The sequence below is a fragment of the Psammomys obesus genome, unplaced genomic scaffold (genome assembly GCF_907164565.1).
Source record: "Psammomys obesus unplaced genomic scaffold, mPsaObe1.curated_primary_1811, whole genome shotgun sequence".
NCBI lineage: Eukaryota > Metazoa > Chordata > Mammalia > Rodentia > Muridae > Psammomys > Psammomys obesus.
Window position 1 is genome coordinate 38335761 of NW_026585644.1, and position 22710 is coordinate 38358470.

At 37.9% G+C, this 22710-nt stretch overlaps 1 protein-coding gene across 10 annotated transcripts in view; it reads left to right on the top strand.

Moving 5' to 3' along the window:
- Nucleotides 1-22710, top strand: part of Birc6 (baculoviral IAP repeat containing 6) — a 186133-nt gene that overhangs the window by 147891 nt on the left and 15532 nt on the right. For 9 of the 10 annotated variants that reach the window (XM_055618178.1, XM_055618192.1, XM_055618201.1 and 6 more), the window contains 4 exons: nt 2765-2975; nt 19292-19437; nt 20357-20467; nt 21062-21279. In XM_055618178.1, the coding sequence (XP_055474153.1) occupies nt 2765-2975; nt 19292-19437; nt 20357-20467; nt 21062-21279 (686 nt within the window). Of the gene's footprint in view, nt 1-2764; nt 2976-16414; nt 16588-19291; nt 19438-20356; nt 20468-21061; nt 21280-22710 lie in introns of those variants that run through there. The other variant, XR_008721423.1, reaches the window with a different exon arrangement.

Here is a 22710-nt window from a genome sequence, read left to right on the forward strand (position 1 = left end):
TTCTCTTCTCTTCTCTTCTCTTCTCTTCTCTTCTCTTCTCTTCTCTTTTTTCCACATCTGATTTCTATCTTGGTATCCAGTCTAGGCTAGCCTGTTGCTTTTAGTCATCACATTTTTTTAATTGTCTTTCTTTTGTGATGTCTTAGTATTCTTTTGTCTGTTGTGATCATCTCACTTGGCAAGAGAACTGGTTAGTTTCTTCCAAGACTTTCCAGATTTGGGGATTCTTTTATCTTGATTAGAGTAGGGTTATGGGTTTGGTTAGAAAATGTTTAAAAAAAAAAATAGAAGTTACATACTCAAAGAAAAGTGAATTCCTTTCCCCGCAGCCAATAATTGCCAACAGAGGTGAAGTCTTCTCAGCTTCTTCCTTATAAGTACTGAGATGTTAAGTGTATACCTTGTACACATAACCATATCTGTTGTGAATGCATTAGTACAATGACCACGTCATTTCAAGACGATAGCTCATGTACTTCCACCCTGTTTTTATCTCTTACATTCTTCTGTCCCCTTCTTTCATGATGTTCCTTAAACCTTGGGAAAATTAATAAAGATGTCCCATTTAGAAAAATTACTTATTCTCAGCACTTTGGCCAGTTATGAATCTTTATATTAACTACTGTCCAGTGTAAAAAGAAGCTTCTCTGACCAAGATTGAGAATGGCAGTAATCTATGGCTAGAAACATAATACTTCATAAGATAGTTTGATAATATGTTTAGTTAGCAAAATACTAGGAGCTTGTCCCTTTCAACCCCCAGGGTCGTTCCTAGATTTTGGCTAACTTTACAGTACCCAGCACGAATTCTCCCCTGTGGAGCAGGGCTCAAGTCCAATAAAAAACTAGTTGGTTATCCCCATAACCATTTTGCCACTATTGCACCCATAGACATCTTGTGTGGCAAGTCAGGATCTACTGCTTTTCTTCCCCAGTCACCTGCATAGCACCTTTTGGCACTCTGAGAGGTAGCCACCCGGAAGAAGATTTCAGATCAGTTCCAGACTGATTTCTCTGTGTCAAACAACCAATTTTGTTGTATCTTTAGTACTAGCTATGATGAGCAACCAAGAAAATAGCCTTTGTTGTTTTAGGGAACTTTGTGGTCTCTCTGACCAATAACTTATAACAAGATATTCTAAACTTGGCAGTGGGTTCTCTTTTAATAATTCATGTCTTCTGGATGAAGCATTGTTCACCCATGTAGAGTGCTATGTTCAAACACTTTTAAATTCATTATTGTCATTATTACTGTATTTTAAAAAATAGCTTACAAAGTAGTGTGCTTCCATAAGGCTCTTTCATGCATCTTTAGTTTTTGTTTGCCCACTATATTATCCTTTCTCTTCTCATTCCCCCGCTTCTATTTCCTGCTTAAGCCTTCAGTCCCTAGTATTCACATCCACTTTGAATTCTGTTTTCCAAATAGAGAATCCATTTTCAAAAAAGGGGCACATTCTGCACACGTTTGGGATAGAGGGCAGATAGCCAAAGAGAAACTTTCCTATTTCTCCTCACTGGAGGTGTAAAGTCTTGTTTCTCTGTTGCTCCACCCCAAAAACAAACAAACAAACAAACAAACAAACAAACAAAAACAAAAACGCAGCTGTAGCTCCTGTAACCTAGCCAGCCTTGAGATTACCAGGTAGCTTGATGGTTGCTTTGAACACCAAATCTTCCTGCCTTCTATCCATTATTTAATTTATGTTCTCGCTTCTCCTCCTCCTCCTCTTCTTCTCTCTGTCTCTCTATCTCTCTATGTGCATGTGTCAGTGTATGTGTATATTCACACCATAGCATGTGTTTGGAGGTCAGAGAATAGCTTTATGGAGTAGGTTCTCTCCTTCCACATTTGCATCAGTTTTGGTTATTGACGTTGGGTCATCAGCTTTGTATTAGCAGTAAGTGCCTTTACCCACCAAGTCATCTCAGTGGCCCAGGCTTCCCTGACCTGGAAATTAACTATGAACTATCTGTCCATTAGAACTATGCATCATTAAGTAGCCTTCTCTACAACCATCTCATCAGAACTGACATGATCCAGCTGCTTCCTTCTACAGTAATTGCCATAGAAAAAGACCAGGATTCTAGATGATGATGCCTTATCCTCCCGTATTGATGCCCTGTGTACACATTGAGACAATTCGCCATCTACTTTCTATTCCCACAGTTCTCCGTTGTATTTTAATTTTCTGCATAAGACTTACAATACTTAGCAATGTCCCAAAATATTGTGGCTGATTTGTCTTCATGTAGAATCATGAGGTAGTTTTTTTCACTGCTGTGTTCTCAGTTTGATTAGCATCATTTTTCTAAAAATGCTCGTAAAATGGCTATTCAATAATTGGTGTTGGAAGAAGTTACCTCACGAGGCAAGAGCTAACTAATTTTTGCTAACTAGAATGTTCCCTTGTTGAAAGACTTTTAGTAAGTTGAAGTCTTGAGATTGTTATAATGTCAACTATGAGATGACATCATTGTTTCAACTTAAATGATGCAATTGTTTTCATACTGTACTATCTGTAATAGTGTATTATCTGGGCTACTTAATCATTTTGTATGTAACATAACAAATAGTTATTAGCACCATTCCTGTTTACCCTACTCTATATCTTTCTGATTTTTCCTGAAGTGCAGTGGTGCCTCATGTGTGTTGGTCCAATCCCAACCATTAACCCTAAGATCAGGTCATCACAGCACTGATGTTGATGCTGTTTGTGTGGCGTGTATTCTCACTTACGCTTTCTCCTTTTTCCCTGTGTAGTTCTGGACATGGCAAGACATGTGCCGCTCTACCGGGCTCTGCTAGAATTGCTCCGGGCCATTGCTTCTTGCACATCTATGGTGCCGCTGTTGTTGCCTCTTTCTACAGAGAATGGTGAAGAAGAAGAAGAACAGTCAGAATGTCAGACTTCTGTTGGTACATTATTGGCGAAAATGAAGACCTGTGTTGATACCTACACCAACCGCTTAAGGTACAGTGCCATGTTTGGTTTTCTTGACCTTGCCTTTAAACGGTTTAAAAATAGTTGTATGGTTGTTTTTTAGTTTTTCTTTGTTATTGACATATACTATTTAAAAATATGCACACATATATAAATAAACACAAGCAATATGTCACCCTAATGAATATGTATCTATTCATATATTATACCTATGCACCTGTATCACAAAGCTTAATCGACACCCCCTTGAGTGACCATGTAGGTATACCTTATTTTATGTTTGGTATAACTATATTTGCTTGTAACTAAACAACAAAAATACCACCTCTGTGCCAGGTGTAGTGGTTGTGCATGCTTTTAACCCTAACATTCTGGGAGGCAGAGGCAGGTTGATCTCTTTAGGTTCAAAATATTATTTAAGATACGCCTCTGTTTATATTTGCTTGCTTGCCTTCCTTCCCTCCCTCCCTCACTCCCTCCCTCCCTTCCTTCCTTCCTTCCTTCCTTCTTTCCTTCCTTCCTTCCTTCCTTTTTCCTTTTTGTTTGTTTAGATTATTTTGAGACAGGGTTTCTCTGTGTAGCCTTGGCTGTCCTGGACTCTCTATGTAGACCAGGCTGGCCTGGAACTCACAGAGATCTACCTGCCTCTGCCTCCCAAGTACTGGGATTAAAAGCATATGCCACCACACCTGGCTATATTTGTTTTTCTTAATCCTTCTCATACATCAAGTATTATATAATCATTTGAATGGATTTTTGGCTTCCCTGTAAAAATGTATTCTTTCACTAGGAAACATTAATTTTAGATAAACTGAATTTGTTTTTCAGTTATCTGGAAAAGTGACTCAGCTAGAAAACACATTCTACCTCAGATTTGAGACTCACATAACAACAAAGCATACGTGTGAAACCACAGTAACTGTTCACAGAGCTTGTCTCTTCTGTTATTTTATCTCCACAAAGAGATAGTTACTGATTTTAGTAGCTGTCCTTTACTGGGTGTTTCTGTTAAGATTGTAAATGTTGCTTGAGATCCCAGTGGTTTCTGTCATAGGAGGAGGGTGTTTGCTTAGAGAAGGCACTCAGGGCTTAGTTCCATCCCTACTTCCCATTCAAGACTCAACACAAAGTTTAGTTTCAATTTCACACAAACAGTAAAATTTATTCTTTAGTCTGCCAATGCTTAAGACTTAAAACACCGCCTGCCTATCTTTTTTAAAAAAATTCTTTCTTTTAACCAAGCATATATAACTTTTATTTTTTTTATTTTGTTGTATTTAACTTTTATTATCATAAAAGAAATTGTATTCTGTGGATCTCCGCTTTTGAAGGTGGTAGTTGCATGCAATGATTTTCATTGAAGTTGCGTATTTTGTATGTGATATTTGGATTTTTTATTTTCAACTGATGAATGAGAAAAGTTGAAATAATTAAGTGGAATAACTTAATTGAGATTATCCTATTTTGATACCAATGGTTAAGCCTAATTCAGTGTGGTAGGAGATTCTGTGTGTTAGCATGTTGCTAATCCAAAAATCTTTTATAAAGAAGACATGGAAAACTACTGCTGAGAACGTAGAGAGGCAAGTTATCGATGAAAGTCATTGCCATCTGTCTAATCTGTGCATTAGGATAGCATGATAACTGAAGTGATAAGTGATATCTGTCCTGCTCAGACAATATTGATTTAGTCTAGAGATTTTATTAAAGATTTATGGTAGCCTAACAAGAAAATAGGAAACTTTTCCCAAGGGGCTGATATATAAGTGGAGGAAATAGTAGCTAGGCATTTTTATTAAATTGTGCACAGAGTACTAGAAATATAGGACACTGCAAGAGAACTATCCTAAACTTAAGAGGAAGGAGGCATTGGAGTTGAGGACATAGCTCAGGGACACAGACTTACCTAATAATTCTAATGTTCACTCACCCTGTCAAGATAAGTAGGGATTGGGTAAGTGAATGATACACGGGTATTTGTATTTCACACTGTGAAAAAAAAAAATGTGAGCACTGAAAGAAATCATTTCTTATGCAGGGAACCTAAGCATGTTTGTTAAATGTATATAGGAGATAACGCTAGAGAGAAATCATGATAAAGATGATAAAAGATCACAGATCACTTACTGTAAACATGATGAGGGCTGGCAAGGTGGCTCCAGCAAGTAAAGGCACTCACTGATAAATCTGCTGACTTGAGTTTGATCCCTAGGATGACCTACATGGTAGAAGGAGAGAACCAGCTCATACAGGTTGGCCTCTGTCCCTTACATACATACCAAGGCACATATATGCCCACCTCGATCAAATAAAATGTAATTGAAAATTTTCCATAACTATGTAATCTGATTTCTGTTACAGATTGATGATCTCTTAATGTGGTTGAATAGTTGTAATGGGAATAAGGTCATGAAAGAACTTTCCATCTCAGCAATTGTGTAGTGAGAATTGTAACTGAGAAATTTGGTGTTAGGTAGCTAGCATTCTTACTTTTAAATTATGGGCTTGATAAAGAGTTTGCAGGTAGAAATGTGCTTCATGTTTAAGACATTTGATTTTAAAAGCAATCATGGGGCTGGAGAGGTGGCTTAGCAGCTAAAAGTACATGATATTCTTACAAAGGACTCAGATTCAGTTCCCATCACCCACATGGAAGCTCACAAAAGTGTGTATCTCCAGTTCCAGGGACTTGGATGCCCTCTTCTGACCTACACAGGCATACAGTGTGGTGCACATATATGCATGTAAACAAAACACACATAAATAAAAAAATAAATCTTGACCTTTTTTTTAACTGACACTTTAAGTTTGCTAGGGATCCTCCTCAGCAGCATGGAAAATGCCATGGAAACCAGAAGATCTGTGAAAGGGAGCCTACTGCTTTGGCAGAAAGCTATCAGCTCTAAGTTAGGCCCAGTCATTTGAGACATTGTAACAAAGTGTGTGACTATACAGGAGGCAGGAATGAAAATGTTAGACTGTGCATTCAAATTAAGGTAGTAAATGTAGGAAACTGAGGAAACAGCTAGTAAGTTTTAAAAACAAACCTTTTTATGAAGCTCTGTGCATATATTATTTTGGAATATGCCTAGATCGCAGAGTGAGCTCTTGTGAGAATGGAATTTTATTGACTAATCAGGTCAGATAGTTTTCAGTATGAGAACTGAAGATAAATTTTTTAGTGGAAGTTTTTTGTCAGACTCCAGAGCTCCTGGTAAGTAAAGAAGAGTTTGCATCTTAAACACCTATCCTGTCACTTAAAATTTGTCTTAACCCAGTACATTTTTAGAAAATCTTCACGTTTTATTTAAAGAGGAAACACCATGTTGGAAACAATGCTGTTCGCCATAAATGGAAAATTAAGATTAAAATAAACTAATCTGAATAAAATAGTTTATTTCTCTTAGGAATGTGTTAACTCACATTCTCAAGGAAGAAGCATAATTATTTTTTTAATAGGTTTATTTTTTTATGTGTTTTGAGTGTTTGCTATGTAAGACCTGGGGTCTCACAGCTCAGGAGTTTAAGATCGCGCCCTTCCCAGAAACTCCCCCAGACCACGACTCGTTGCAAAAGCAGGAGGTTTATTAACCATTGCGCAGTGGGGTCACCCCTGCCAGTCAGCAAAGAGTGGCACCCGGAGACAAAGGCCTTTAGGTTTTTAAAAGAAAAAGTTCGGGAGATTTGAAGTTGCAGTCTTGGCAATTTAGGATTGGATGAGGAAGCTATAAAGTAAGATAATTGGTTAGTCTTAGGTGCTCAAGCTTGGCCAGTCCTGCCAAGTGTGGATGCAGCTGCAATTTAAGGTGGGGGTGGTTAGCTCATCCTTGAAGATTAGGGGCTGCAAACTTTTGGCTGCAGGTCAAAAGCTACTCAGAAGAAGTCTGGATTCATTGCTAAGAAATGCTATCTCAAAGACAAGGATCTGGTCCTTTTTTTTTTTTTGCTGAGTGAAGGTCATTGCTTGCTTGCCTTTTTTTTTTTTATATCTGGAAAGGTACTAAGAGGCTTTAGCTTAACCTGAACCTAAAACTCAAAGCTATAGGCTTTAGAAGACATACAGGTTACAAAGTTAGTCTAACCCTTTCAGCTACATGTGTTTATTTGCCACAGTATATTAGAAGATGGTGTCAGATCTTCTGAGACTGTAGTTAATAGATGGCTTTTAACTGTCATGTGGGTGCTAAGAACCGAATGTAGTTCCTCTGCAGAGGTCAGTGTTTTTAACTGCTGATCCATCTCTTCAGCCCCATTCTCATTGTTCTTAAAAACAGAAAAAATAATTACAGTGGTCATCAGCAGAGGATTATTTAGATAAAAGTGTGTGCATAGATGTAAAATCAAGCAGCAGTAGGAGTTAATAAAGTAGCTCTGTATTTGTGTTTCTAGATATAGAAAGAACTCTGAAACATCAGTTGATTTTTTTTTTTAAAAAGCTTAAAATACTGTTTCACATAGTAAAGGATGGTATAATTGTTAATTTTTAATAAGTTCACAATTATTGATTGAATTTCATCTTTTTTTTTCTTTTGCTGTGCAGTTTTATAAACTCTAATGCATGTTAAAAGATTCCTTTAATCCCAACCATAAAGAAGTCATATAATGATTTGATCACCAAAAATTTACAAAATTTGCAATGAAGCCCTCATCCCAACTGTCATGCCTGATATCTCCTAGCATCTTTTTCATTACTGTAATTTGACTCTTCTGAACATGTTTATTAAAAAATGAAAAAACAAAAATGGCCAATCCTGTAAAAATATTCAACATCCTTTAGCTAACAAGGAAATGCAAACAACTTTTGAGATTCCATCCTACTATTTTGGGAATCATTATAAAGGTTCTTACAAAAACATAAAAGTAGAACTACCGTATGACCTAGCTGTGCTGCTCCATGGTACATGCCTCAAGGACTCTATCTCCTTCTACAGAGGATATGTACTGCTATGTGTATTGCTGCATTGTTCATAATAGCAGAAAATTTAAACCAGCTGAATGAATGGATAGTCAAAATGTGTGTACATATACACAATGGAATTCAGTTCAGCTTCAAAGAGTAAAATTGTGAAATTTGCAGGAAAGTGGATGGATTTGGAAAGTATTATAATAAGCAGACTTAGAAAGACAAACCCTTTGTAGATTTCCCTCATGTAGATTTTAGTGTTTATATGTATATAAGGTGGCTGTAAGCTGTGAAGCAAGATGAGAGACCTGTTCCATGACCAAACCTTTCCTGGGGAGATGCAGTACATATATCTACTCCACCCAGATAGGGAGCTCACAACAGAGGAAAGTAAGATACCATCAAAGTCCAACTTGATGAACCATGAGTTTAAGGATTTGTTTATTATTTTATGTACATTGGTTTTCTACCTGAATGTATGCCTCTATGCGGGTGCCAGATCTCCTGGAACTAGAATTATAGACAGTTGTGAGGTGACATGTGGGTACTAGGAATTGAACTCAGGACCTTTGGAAGAGCAGCTGTGCCCTTAACTGCTAAGCCATCCTTTCAGCCCTGAACCATGAGTTTAACTGGGAGTTACTTTCAGGAATATGAGTGAGGGAACTCACTCATATTGGAGTGAGTTCTGGAACAGAAATGACTCAAATACAGCTGCATCACCAAAGCCTACCCCAGCGTGGGTGACAGCTCACCAAAGCTGGGAAACCTAGAACACACTGCCTGCAGGCAGCTCAGTGTGTTGCATGGTGTCCTTTCCAGGCATCTCAGTTATTTGAAATCTTTTCCAGGCAGCTTGTCTGAATTGTCTTTACAGCTCAGCTCCTTGCCTCTATGAGGTACTCTCAGCTTTTATTGCTTACTCTGACAGGGAGGGGCCTAGTAAATCTGGTCATTTTCAGGGACTTCTTGCTTAAGGAGCTTTCTTGTGGGAGGGGATGTTTCAATCTCAGAGGAAATTGTGCAGCAATACTACAAAAAGGGGGGAGGAGATGCTGAGGAAGGGGAGGGAGTGCTAAAGCAAAATGACACGTTACATGAAAGTAGAAAAGTAAAAGTATAATGGGAATAAATAGAAATAGTCTTTGATACTATTGTGTTTTAAATGAGGAAATTTAACAAACTAAAGAATTACCTTAGGCTTTACCAAGAACTTTCCTTTAGTGGAGCTTTCTCTCTGTGATTAACTTAATACATGTCTTACCAACACTCATAGTCTAGCTTTGTTTTGTTGAGACAGGGTCTGGAACTCACTTTGTAGACCCAGGGAAGGAGATATTCTTGCCTCTGCCTCCTGAGTTCTGAGATTCATTCCTGTAGAAGGTAGAAGCATTTTATAAAGACAAGCTAAAAAGTTTAAGAAGGGAAGGGAAAATGTTCCGGTTTCCTTTATTTGGGCTTAATTGAAGAGAAAGTTAACAATAACACAAACCTTGATTGCATTTTTAAATACAGCTACAGTTTAGAGTTGTTTTGTGCTTCTCTTCAGAACCTTAAGAGTTGTATGGCATGGCTGGACTTTTAAAATGACATGCTGCTTACCCTTTTGAATTTTGTCTCCTTGTCCATAGTGATTCCCAACATCCTGAATTTTCCTGCTGTCTAGCCACAGTGACTTTTTATGCCATGTCTTTCTTGTTATTCCAAAGCTGCTTTTATTTCAGAGTACTCCATAATAGGGATTAATATAATTTGCAAACATTAGGGAATGACTCTTTAATGTTTTAAGGAGATACTTTGGGAGCAAACCACCGAGTTTATTGGATTTACTTACAGAGCATGGGTAAGGGGGTATTGGCAGGAACGTGGATGATGCCAAAATAAAGTCTCATCCCGTGATAGATAACAGCTTCCTAGAAACTGTATTATGAAATTCCCCTTTAAGTTAACTTTACACTTCCTATATACTCTGGCATTTCCCAGGATTTCTTACAACTGGGACTTAGGGAACCAGACGGAATAATGGCTGGATTCCTAGGTAACGGTCCTATGGTTCTCTTCTCCATCCCTCCTCATGCTGGGGAGTGTCAACAACTCCATTACTAATAGTATAGACCTAACTACTATTTTTAAAAATTGTAAAAGCAATATATATATATCTATTGCTTAAATATATGTAAATATACATATATTATATATATATATATCCTTTTTTTTCACAATTTATTCATTATATATCCCGATTGAAACCCCCTCCCTCAACTTCTCCCAATCCCACTCTGCCTTCCTCTTCCACCCTATCAGGGGCTGTTCTCCTCCTTTGCCATCTACCCATAGCTTGTCAAGTCTCATCAGGACTACCTGGATCCTCTTCCTCCTTGGCCTGGCAAGTGACCAAAGAGCAGGCAACCAAGTTCATGATAGAGGCAGTCCCTGCTCCACTTACTCAGGAATCCACACGGAGACTGACCTGACAATCCGGTACATCTGAGCAGGAGGCCTAGGTCCTCTCCATTCGTGGTCCTTGGTTGATGCATCAATTTTTGCAGGACCTTCTGGGCTCAGATTTTTTAGCTTGTTGGTTTCCTTGTGGGAATCCTGTCCCCTCCATGTCCTTATATCCTACCCCCCACACCCTTTCTTCCATAAGACTCCCTGCACTCTGCCTAAAGTTCAGCTGTGAGTCTCAGCATCTGCTTCAATCCCCTGTTGGATGGATCCTTTCAGAGGACCCTCTATAGTAGGCTCCCATCTTGTTTCTTCTCTTCTACCACTTCTTGTGTCTATCCTGTTGGCCATTCTGAATGAGATTTAAGCATCCTCCCTAGGGTCCTCCTTAATGTTTAGCTTCTTTAGGCCTGTGGATTTTAGTGTATATCCTGAGTAGAGAACACCAACAGTTCACGCTCTAAGATCTACAATTAATAAATGGGACCTTGTGAAACTGAAAAGCGTCTATAAAGCAAAGGACACTGTCAACAGAACAAAAAGACTGCCTACAGACTGGGAAAAGATCTTCATCAACCCTACATTCGAAAGAGGGCTAATATCCAGAATATATAAAGAACTCAAGAAAATAGACACCAATAAACCAAATAATCCAATTAACATATGGGGCACAGAGCTAAACAAAGAATTCTCAACAGAGGAATATCGAATGGCAGAGAAACACTTGAAGAAATGCTCAACATCCTTAGTTATTAGGGAAATGCAAATCAAAACAACTCTGAGATTCCATATTACCTCGATCAGAATGGTAGTATAAGATCAAAAACTCAAGTGACAACACATGCTGACAAGGATGTGAAGAAAGGGAATCATCTTCCGTTGCTGATGGGAGAGCAGACTTGTACAACCACTTTGGAAATCAATCTGGTGCTTTCTCAAAAATTTGGGAATAACACTACCTCAAGATCCAGCTATACCACTCTTGGGTATACCCAAAACATGCTCCACCAGTCAACAAAGACATGTGCTAACTATGTTCATAGCAGCTTTATTTTTAATAGCCAGAATCTGGAAACAACCTAGATGTCCCTCAACAGAGGAATGGATACAGAAATTGTGGCACATTTACACAGTGGAATACTACTCAGCTATTAAAAACAAGGAAATCATGAAATTTGCAGGCAAATAGAACTAGAAAAGATCATCCTGAGTGAGGTGACCCAGAAACAGAAAGACACATATGGTTTATACTCACTTATAAGCAGATATTAGCTATATAATATAGGATAGGCATAATAAAATCTACAGATGTAGCTACTTCTATAATACTCTGCTCAGAGAGCTGCCACGTGATGTTAATGATGGTAATTCTTTTCATGTGTTTGTATGATGGGTGGGTAGGGGGGAAGCTATACAACAGTGCATTTCAAATATATATGTACTCCACTTTTGAAATTGTTTGTACAAGTCTTTTTGTTTGTTTGTTTGTTTCAGAGTTTATTAGTGGAATTTTGGAAAGCCGCCTAAGGCAGGAGAGAGATCAGAAATAACAACGATGTGCATTAGGTGTACATGGTTAGGTGATCGTGTAAAGCCTGAGATTACATATTTATTGCTGTACATGGCCAGTGCCACTGTACTGAGTTTCATACTGATCATAACGGATCAGAACCAGAATTTCTTGAACATGAATTTGGATAACTGTTAATTGGTATGTACCTCCCCCCACCCACCGATGGCAGATTAAATTAACTTTTGTTAGTATAACGTGTTTGCTTCAGTCCAATGCTTAATAGTTTCTTGAGCACAAGCCAGGCTTCATGACTCAAAAGAGTGACTTCTGGTATAGCGTTTCATTTCTCACAGAGTACAATGTAGTAACTACTGGTATGGTCCTAAAGACAGAGTCTTAGTGTATATATAGCCCTGATCCGTCTGGAATTTGCCTTGTAAATTGAACTGACGGTGGGATTAAAGGCATTTGACACCATGCTTGGATCAGCTTTAATTGTATACTCCTGATATTCCTCAGTGTATTCACTAAATTAAGCTTAGCTGCCAAAGACCTGTTAGGTTTGTTATCATACGAATTCAAAATGGTAGTATTGGGGTACACTAGATTTTAGGCCAGATATTTATAGTGTGTGAAAATTATTTAAAGTTTAGGTAATGAGTTTAAAATTATTTTTATAAATTTAAAAAGAAAAAGATGTGTAAGACCTGAAGAGAAACCCAATGAAGTAATTTATAAAACATCTCCTGGGCTAGCGAGATGACTCCATGCACATGACTACACTCCATGTTTATATCATATGTACAAATATACACAATAAATAAAATAAAATCTGAAAAAGTTTGTATTGCTTATTTTTGGAAGTATGTAAGATGTTGATTTTATAGTTTTTCTGTTATGCACATTCTTTTTCATTCCCTGAAGAATTTATAAATTAGAACTATGATTGGGCATTAAAGGGCAACATATATATTTCAATTGATATGCATTTTAATTAGATCATAATTAGTAGAGAAACAAACCATATTTTGTTTCGTTTTTGTTTTTCCAAGACAAGTTTCTCTATGTATCAGAGCCCTGCCTGTCCTGAAATCGCTTTGTAAACCAGTCTGGCCTAGAAATCAGAGAGATTCTCCTTCCTCTGCCTCTTTGAGTACTGGGATTAAAGGTATGTGCCTTCTCACCTGACTCCCTTTTTCTTTGGTGAGAGGAGAGAGTTTTGGGAGAGGGTTTCTCTGTGTAGCCTTGGCTGTCCTGGACTCATCTTGTAGACCAGGCTTGCCTCAAACTCAGAGATCTGTCTGTCTCTGCCTCTGAGTTTTGGGACTACAGATGTGTCCCATGACACCCAGCTTCAAACAATATTTTTAAGACTTAATATTTCCTAGAGAGCTAGCCCAATGGTTTAAAAACATTTATTGCATTTATTGCACTGGTTGGTGGTGGCTTCCACCTGTAATCCCAGCACTCTGGGAGTCAGAGGCAGTAAATCTCTGAATTCAAGGCCAGCCTAGTCTACATAGTGAGTTCTGGGACAGCCATAGCTACACAAAGAAACCCTGTTTTGAAAAACTGAGAGAGGCACAGACATTCATTGATCTTGCAGAGGGACCAAGATTCAGTTCGCAGCACCCACATTGTGACTTGCAGCTATTTGTAACTCCAGTTCCAGTGGACTTGGCACCCTCCTCTGTCCTCTGTTGGCATCAGGCATAAATATGTTCCGCATTCATGTGGGCAAAGCACTCACACAGATAAAATAAATTAAGATGTGTAAAAATAAGAAGAGCTAGATGTTATAATGCCTTTCTCCTAGCTGCTTGACAGGCTGAATCAGGTAGTTTGCAAGTTCAAAGGCAGTATGTGCAACAGAGTGATGGATTCTACCACGCCATCACCACCCCTCAAAAAGAACTTTGTCCCTTTTAATAAAAGGGCTTATAGTGTGGATAATTTAGTACATTATGCTTTTCTGTACATATTATTTCCACCTGAATGACAATGTAATCATCTAGTGTAAAAATTCATTCTGTTACCTACAAAATGCTTATACAGTGAAGTCATCTTGGACCCCTTTGGTTTGAGTAAGTGTGGACTTTTCAATACTTTAGAGGAAGGAGCAAACTGATTGTTTTGTGTTTGTGCAAATATTAACTATTGGACCCTAGCGGCCAAATAACATTCTGCAGCATCTAGTATTTCATCGTTTCACCAAAAATTTGAGAGAGAGACTTGCTTCTAATAAATTTAGGCTTAATTGCTATAAGAACAAAACATAAGAAACATTCAGTATAAGGTGTTCTGAATATAAAACTTTTCTTTGGCAGTTCTCAAATAAGCATCATTTCCACTTTTTCTTAGTATTCTCACAGGATCTTTCTAATGAAAAGAAACCCATCATACTTAAACAAAATTTTGTTAGAAAGAGCTCATTTCTAGCCAGGCATGGTGGCGCATGCCTTTTATCCCAGCACTTGGGGAGGCAGAGGCAGGCAGATTGCTGTGAGTTCAAACCTCTTCCTGGTTTACAAAGCCAGTCCAGGCAGCAAAGACTACAAAGAAACCCTGACTCAGGATGGTGGGGGAAGGGAGGGAGGAAGAGAAGAGAGACCCCATTTCCTTTAAAAACAAGTAACTGAAGTTGCCAGGTGATTATTTGAACTGTTCTCTGAAGAAACAAAAAAAAAAAACAAAACAAAAAACAAAAAAAAAAAAAACAAAAACCGAAATCTGATTTTCTTGTTTTAAACTCCCTTGCAAAAGTTCAAAGCTTTTCCATTCCTTATCTTCTACTTCAGTTTCTATTGGGAAAACTCCTAGTTCTGCCTCGGCCTCTGAGGCATAGAACGTGAAGGTCCAGATTTCTTAATCAAAAAGCATTTGATGAAGCCACATCTTTAGACATTTCTTTTTAAAATGACTTTAAGAAGATTCAGTTGTCTGTCAGTGTTTTTGTTTGTTTCTTTTCTTTTCTGTTTAAACAGGGTCTTGCTGTGTAGCCCGCACTGTCCTGGAACTCCAGGCTGTTCTGGAACTTAGAGAGATTTACCTGGCTCTGACAACATTTTTAGTGGTGTTAAAAACAATAAAGCTATTGTTTATCTCCCCTTGCTTCCACTGAACTTAATCCCCAACCCCGGTATTTCTCTTTGGTTAAGTTGGGTTGACCCTTGGTAAGCTGGTGACATGTTATTTGTGTCACCTCCATTTGGCAGTCACACATAGTACCATTACTGTATCTGGTGATTTTCAGGACCTAATATTTTGAAGCTAAAAATGACTATAATTTAGTATAGAAACCAAGAAAGTTTCCTTGTGCCTGTGTTTTAAATGCTTCCCAGTGGTGTTCATTTATTCTTCCCAAGGCATGGAAGCCTGCCCCTCTTCCACATTCATTTAAATCATTAAAAATTAAGGTGGCACGTGTGTTAGAGAAAGTTTAAATAAAACTATAAAGAAGTCCTGTTAAAATCTAGGTTTTAAAGTTATTGGGAGGGCTAGAGAGATAGCTCAGAGGTTAAGAGCATTAGCTATTCTTCCAAAGGTCCTGAGTGCAATTCCCAGCAACCACATGGTGGCTCATAACCATCTATAATAAGATCTGGTGCCCTCTTCTGGCTGTGCAGATGTATATGCAGACAGATCATTGTATAATAAACAAATAAATAAATCATTAAAAAAAATAAAGTTATCGGGACATAGCTCACAGAGGTCCTTCCCTCACTTGTGAGCATGTTTTACTAATTCATTTTATGCTTTCTGGAGACATTGAAAGCAAACAGTTATTTACAGTAAATTTTTTTAAAAAATTTATTTACAAAACCCTTTTTGCTTTTAATCTTAATTTGCTTTATAATTTTTGGCAGAGGGCTTTATATTTATGGAGAGGGGTACAGTATAGGATTTGTTTCATGGGTAGATATAGGTGCTAGTTTCCAGGAGTTCTACATCTTTCAAGTAGTTTCTTCACATGGCTGTGCTTTTTAAATGCTATTTCAATGCTGTAGTGCTTTTGCCTTTAGAAATAGGTGTTTAGGAGATTAAACTAAGTTTTCCCATTTGCACTATCAAGAAAATAGCTGTGTTCCATTTTATAAAGCCACATACTTTGGATATAGTATATCCAGATTAATATCTGTCTTAATTTTGGCAGTAGTGTTAATAAAGGCCATTAATATAACAGTGTTAAGGTCTGGGGGGGGGTTGAAATATATATAGCATTTTTGTTTATTTTGTGTTTGTGGGTGTACAAGTGCCATGGTAAAGCTGGCAGTAAGAAGATGATTTGCTGGAGGGAGTAAATTCTTTTCTTCCACCATGTGAATCCCCACTGCGTAACTTAGGTTATCAGGCTCTAGCCAGTACCTTTACCAACCAAGTCATCTTACTTGCCTCAAAATTTTTTTGGTTTTGTTTTAGTTTTTTAAGTCTTTTTGTTTTGAGACAGGTTTACCCATTTTGCTCACATCCTAGGTTAGATTTAATCCATGGAGTCAAACTTTACTTTATTAGCAATTGAGTTGGAATTCACAGCATAGAGGCAAATGTGTACAGATAATTTTTTGTAATAGTAGAAACTTCAGTTGCTTCCTCGTATTTCTTCAGGGCAGTGATCACAACCAGATTCAACGTATGCACAAAGCAGCGGATGCCATGGTAGCGGCCGTCGCTGATTGCTCTTACCATGTTGGATCCATTGTCAGTCTCAGAGACCTACTTCCAGCTAGGTGCCTTGAACTCAAATAGCTTTTCACACAGACTTCAGGATGTGAGCTAAGGTATGGCCTTTTTTCATGAGCTGGGCCTACATATGGGTTGACAATAACCTGCAGCTTCTGTAGACAAGGGACTTATGTCAGACAATGAGTGGCTGCAATCACTGATAGGCAGGTAGTGTTTACCCTTCCTCTATTTGACAATTCCATCACCAATTGGAGTTGTTTTTTTTTTTATGTAAATTTTTGACAAAGCAACTATCCAAGTAAAAATTCTTTGATAACCTGTGTGTAAACGTCTAAAATACACCGTTGTGATTCTCCCACCATCTTCAATGTGATATAATTGTTTTATGAACTTGCTGTTGATTTTCTTAAATCTCTAGTATCTTGAATTGCTTTTAAAACTTAATTTTGGTTCTAAGAAAACATAAAACTTAATATCTTGGTAATACTTTTATAATTGCCTATCAGTAATCTTCCTTTAAAAATTGCATTTAAGAAATCAGTATTGATACTCCAGAGTAAAAATTAAAAATTAGTGATTTCCCCAGTATAACCTTTATGTCAGGCTGGAAAACACAATAAAGCATGTAATTGCATTGATATAGTTCACTTTCTATATTAAAGGATGTTTCCTCAAAACGAATATATGTTTCTGGAGGGAAAAAAAATAAATTTTACTTTCATATGTTCCTTCTTAGCTTGGTGAGATAAATTAGTATGAAATCTTTTCAAAGAGTTTAGTAGATCTGTTGCTTGAGACTTAGGACATCATCTAAATATTTTTAGCTACAAACAAATGTTTTCTTAAGTAACTTCCTGCCTCCTTATTATAATCCAGTGTTGTAGTAGTTCACTATTTTTTTAATGATAATCCCTTATAATTGGGAAAGGCAAGTCCTTGTAAATAAAGAATGGTTATTGTAAAGAACCTTTGTACTATTGTTTACTCTCAGCAATTGAAGTTGGTTATAACTTTAGATAGATACAGTTGGCAGCCGATTTGAGATTTTCTACAAGAGTAATTTCTTCATTAAGAAACGGCCAGTCTCACTGTTGAGTTGTAGGCTAAATTTTACTTCAGAATTTCAAATGACACCATGTCTTGGTTTACTCTAGAAGTAAAAGTATCTCCTATTTCAGCTTTAAAACATTGCTTATAGGTAAACACAGATGTTTTCATACACACATAGATACATTGAGGTTGATGCTGAAGTGTGATATGCAGCATATAAATCAACATATGCTGATTTATTTTCTTTAACTTCCTACATATGAGGGAAGATAAGGACAGTGATCCAGTGACACACTATCTGTTTTCATTTAAGTGGTCTTGCTGGGTAAGAGATAGTAGATACCATTACCTACTTAGACTATGAGCTGTGGGTGTTGGCAGTTTTGACACATTAGAACCAAGTCCAGAGCACATGCCTCCATGCTGTATTCACTTGCTCCTCACTGTGTGAGTGGCTTCTTAGTTGACTACTTACTGTTTCCCTCTATAGAGTTAAAGAATTGCTTTTGAGCAGCTTTGTCTTTGTGGTAAGGTTCATTTTTGTCTGTAGATGGCATATTATTTTGTTTCAGCATTTTGCTAATTTAAAACATTTATTCTCAGCCAGGCATATTAGCACATGCCTTTAATCCCAGTGCAAGGGAGGCAGATGTAGGCAGATCTCTGAGTTTGAGGCCATCCTGATCTACAGCGTGTGTTCCAGGATAGCCAGGGCTAGTCTTTTTATTGGTAGGTATTGGGGGGGGGGGGGGGGAGGAAATGCTATACAGTTTAGATTGTGCCTTCAAAAGATTTCATACATTTTTATTTATTCATCTATGTTCTTTATTTTGAAACTTCTGCTAACAAGGATAACTTATTTTGAAGATCTAAATAAAGTTATTTATGAAATGAATAATATATGTCAAGAGTTCAAATAGGAGCTGGAGAGATGGCTCAGGGGTTAAGAACACTGTTCTTCCAAAGGTCCTGAGTTCAATTCCCAGCAACCACATGGGGGTTCACAACCATCTATAGTGAGATCTTTGATCTTCTGGCCTGCAGGGACACATGGAAGCAGAATGCTGTATAAATAATAAGTAAATAAATTTAAAAAAAAAAAAAGAGTTGCAATAGAACCAAAGATTACTTAGTTGTGATTTTTAGTGAATCTTAAATCTGACCCGTGTCCTGTACACTGAAACCTTGCTGTGATCATCCCGTGCTGTTGTGATGATTTGATACAATGTTGGGTCATTTTAGGTCCTAAAAACAATGCTTTGAAGTGATTCTGTACTAACACTTGGTGTTAAAGGCTGTAACAGCTGCACATTGTGTCTAGTTAAGAGACCTTGTAGCCCTACTTTTTGCTCTGAAATACTACATTTTGTTGTCAGAAATCAGCATATTCAATGAAACACAAGTAGTATTTTTAAATTGCCGTGTAAGTGTGTGACTAAGGGCAAAGCAAACATTCAGTTGATTAGCCTGATACTTATGTAATGTTTTTCTTTTTTGTTGTTTGTTTGTTTGTTTTTGTCCTTTTACTGTACAAGAACAATCTACTCATAGTTTTGTTGTCTTAGGTGTTAATCTATGGCTTCCAAAACATTAATGAATCTGTCTAGCCTCCTTATTTATCACATGTGACAGGTGTAATACATACTCTGTCATTTTTAATTACTGTTATTAAAGCATTTTATCTCAGTTTTAAAATTAACTTTTCCTTCATGATTGTTTTTTGTTTTGTTTTTTGTTTTTATAATTTAGATCTAAGAGGGAAAATGTTAAAACAGGAGTCAAACCAGATGCACCTGATCAAGAACCAGAAGGACTTACTCTTCTGGTCCCAGACATTCAGAGGACTGCTGAGATTGTCCATGCAGCTACTACCAGTCTGCGGCAAGCGAATCAAGGCCAGTAGGATCTTATGTAATTTTTTTCATTACACAGAAATGTTTTATTTAGTGAACACTACCTGGTTTTTCCCCATTTCCAGGTAAGTTTTTGTACTTAGAAGTTCATTCTCTGATAGATTTTCTTCTTTGTCCATCACTTGGAGGGTAAAAGCAGATGGATTTCTGTGAGTTTGAGGCCAGCCAAGAAGCAAGTTCTGGACTACTAGCCAGCACTACATAATGAAACTTTGTCTCAAACCCAAACAAAAAAAAATTAAAAATTCATCTCTTCTACATATGCTAAGATTAAATGTAGGAGCACAACAATATGTGTATTAATTACTTTTTTCTTCTTATTGAAAGTCGTGGAATTAAAAACCACCATTTTTGGTGGTTTGATTTGGTTTCGGCTTTTTGAGACAGGGTTTCTCTGTGTAGTCCAGGACTGTCCAGGACTTACTTTGTAGACCAGGCTGGCCTTGAACTCACAGAGATCCACCTGCCTCTGCCTCCCTGAGTGCTGGGATCACAAGCGTGTGCCACCGCGCCCAGCGAAACCCACCATTTTGTTCGGGAGCAGTAAATTGAGATTTCTGTACATGGTGGCACATATCTGAAATCCGTTTCCTTAAAGTGATAAAATAGGAAGATAGTTATGAAGTTTGGTTAAAATTTGGAATGCAAAACCTACATGTAGAAATGGATTGTTCTTAGTTTAATATCACACAGAAAACATAGAAGGGGGCTGGTTGAAAAGAATAAAGGGAGTCGCAGGAGTGGGAGGAGGACAAGAGGGCATTGGAATGTGATCAGATTATATTATTGTGTGTGGATGAAACCCATTATTATGTATCATATACATGTGAAACAGCATTCCATATGCTGATAAAAACATTTTAAAATGTATATTTATGTTATTTGTCTTGAAATATTACAGAAAAAAAACTAGGTGAATGCTCAAAGAAGGTGGCCATGAAACCTAAACCTCTGTCAGTATTAAAGTCACTTGAAGAAAAATATGTGGCTGTCATGAGGAAACTGCAGTTTGGTAAGTTGACATTTCTCACCTGCTAAGATGTCATCATCACCCTTGTAAGCAGTGCTGCTAAAGTGTATTCAAGTAAAATGAGATTTCTGGACTTGAGCTAGGCATGATGGCACCTACCTCTAATTCTAATATACTGGTGCCTGTGTCACATTGAGACAGTCCCTCAAAAATTGGTGCATGTGTGTGTGTTTTAAGGTTTTGTTTGGCCTGGTTTCTAGTTCCTGTGCACACAAGAAAGCTTCTGTTATCTTTGTCTTGAGAGCTCTGTGTGGGTCGTCACAGCATTCTCTGACTGCAAGACACGCATTAGAGCGACCTATATAACTGAAAGCACAAGAAGACGTCTGCAAAGCATGCAGAGAATGGACTTCCCTTTCACATGCTGCACTGTTGGGACTGAACCCAAGATGTCATGCAAGCTAGGGTTGTGCTCTGCATTAGGCTACACCCCACACCCTGAGGCATTCGTCAGCCTTTCCCTTAGGGTAGAAGAAGGGACTAAATACTTGACTAAAGACTTCTTTATGGCTTTTGTATCATAACAACTGTTTTCCATACTGGTTCTCTTCTCTTTGGTCTTCTGTCTCCTTTTAGATACATTTGAAATGGTTTCTGAAGATGATGATGGGAAATTGGGTTTTAAAGTAAATTACCACTACATGTCTCAGGTGAAAAATGCCAGTGATGCCAACAGTGCTGCCAGAGCCCGCCGTCTGGCCCAGGAAGCAGTGACGCTCTCCACCTCACTGCCTCTGTCATCATCCTCCAGTGTCTTTGTGCGCTGTGATGAGGAGCGACTTGACATCATGAAGGTAGAGAACAGCTTTATCCTGACCCTTTTGGGGGTTTAAATTTCAACATGAATTTTAATGACTGCTCGGGATGGCAATAAGAGGAGCTGTGTTTAGTTCAGGGTGTGCAGATGAGACAGCTATAAAGAAAATACCAGCGGAGACGTCTTTCTTGTATTTGATCTCTCACAGTTTTGAAGCATAATATGAAAAGACTTAAAGCTGAACAGGAGAAGAAAATAGTTACAGATGCCACATTCTTGGTTTATAGAAGTGATTATCAGAAAATGTCTTTTTTTTTTTTCCTAAATTTATGAGCAATCTGTGGGTTTGAATATCTCTTAAGTTTTATGATTAATGTAATAGCAATGTTAACATAACTTGTACTTTTCTGTTTTAATGTTGTGATCTGTCTAATCTTATAGTCTAAGAGAAAACTGCATTAAAAAAAACTAATATGCTGGGTGCCTGTAATATGCGCATGGATCTCTCTGTCCTGCCTGCGGGACTGGTTATTCGTGGGGGATTTGAAAAGGCTTTCACCTGAAAAGCAAAATGGGTGAGAAAGAAAAGCAGGACCAAGCTGACCAAAGTCTTGTCAAGGTCTTGTTTATTGAAAAAAAGCTAGTTCTTTTTAAGGCAGTCTTATCAGGAAGCAAGCAAGCAGGGCGGGGGGAGTCAGCCTCAGCAGGCCTGGAAAAGGAACATCTTGTAGTTTCTCTCTGGAAGTTCCAGCCTGTCTCTCTCCCAGGAGACAATTTATCTTGAAGGCCATTTGTTAGACAATTACCCAAGGCCAGGAACAGGGGAGTTCGAGTCATAGGAATTTTACTGGAGCAGTCAGCCTCTGGCATCTCCCTCTCGGTCTCCGGCATCTCTCTGAGTTTGAGGCTAGCCTGGTCTACCATCTGAGTTTAGGACAGCCAGAGCTGCAGAGAAACCTTTTCTTGAAAACCAAACCAAATCAAAAATTTGTTACATAGTGGAAAAAAATCTCTCTCTCTCTGTTTGTTTTTGTTTTGTTTTGTTTTTGAGATAGTGTCTCTCTGTCAGTAGCCTTGGCTGTCCTGGACATGTTTTGTAGACCAGGCTGGCCTGAAATTCACAGAGATCCACCTGCTTCTGCCTCCCCAAGTGTTGGGATTATAGGCTTGGGCCACCTACAACAGCCCGCAAAATTCTTTAATTCATATGTTAACTAATCTGTCTTCTTCAGACAGCTAAAAGTATTGATCTGTTGACTTCTCTGCGGTTTTGTTTTGTTTTTTGCTTTGATTTTTTTTTTGGATATTCTGGATAGTATTTTTGTAAAAAGGTCCTAGGCTCTGCCCCTTTGGCCACATCTTACTTCCTTCACAAAGAGTAGAATTGTTTTTAGGATTATTGCCTAAGAAATCATTTTGCTATATAATGGACCTTGTGTTTCCCTGTGAAACAATGTGTCTGTTAGTT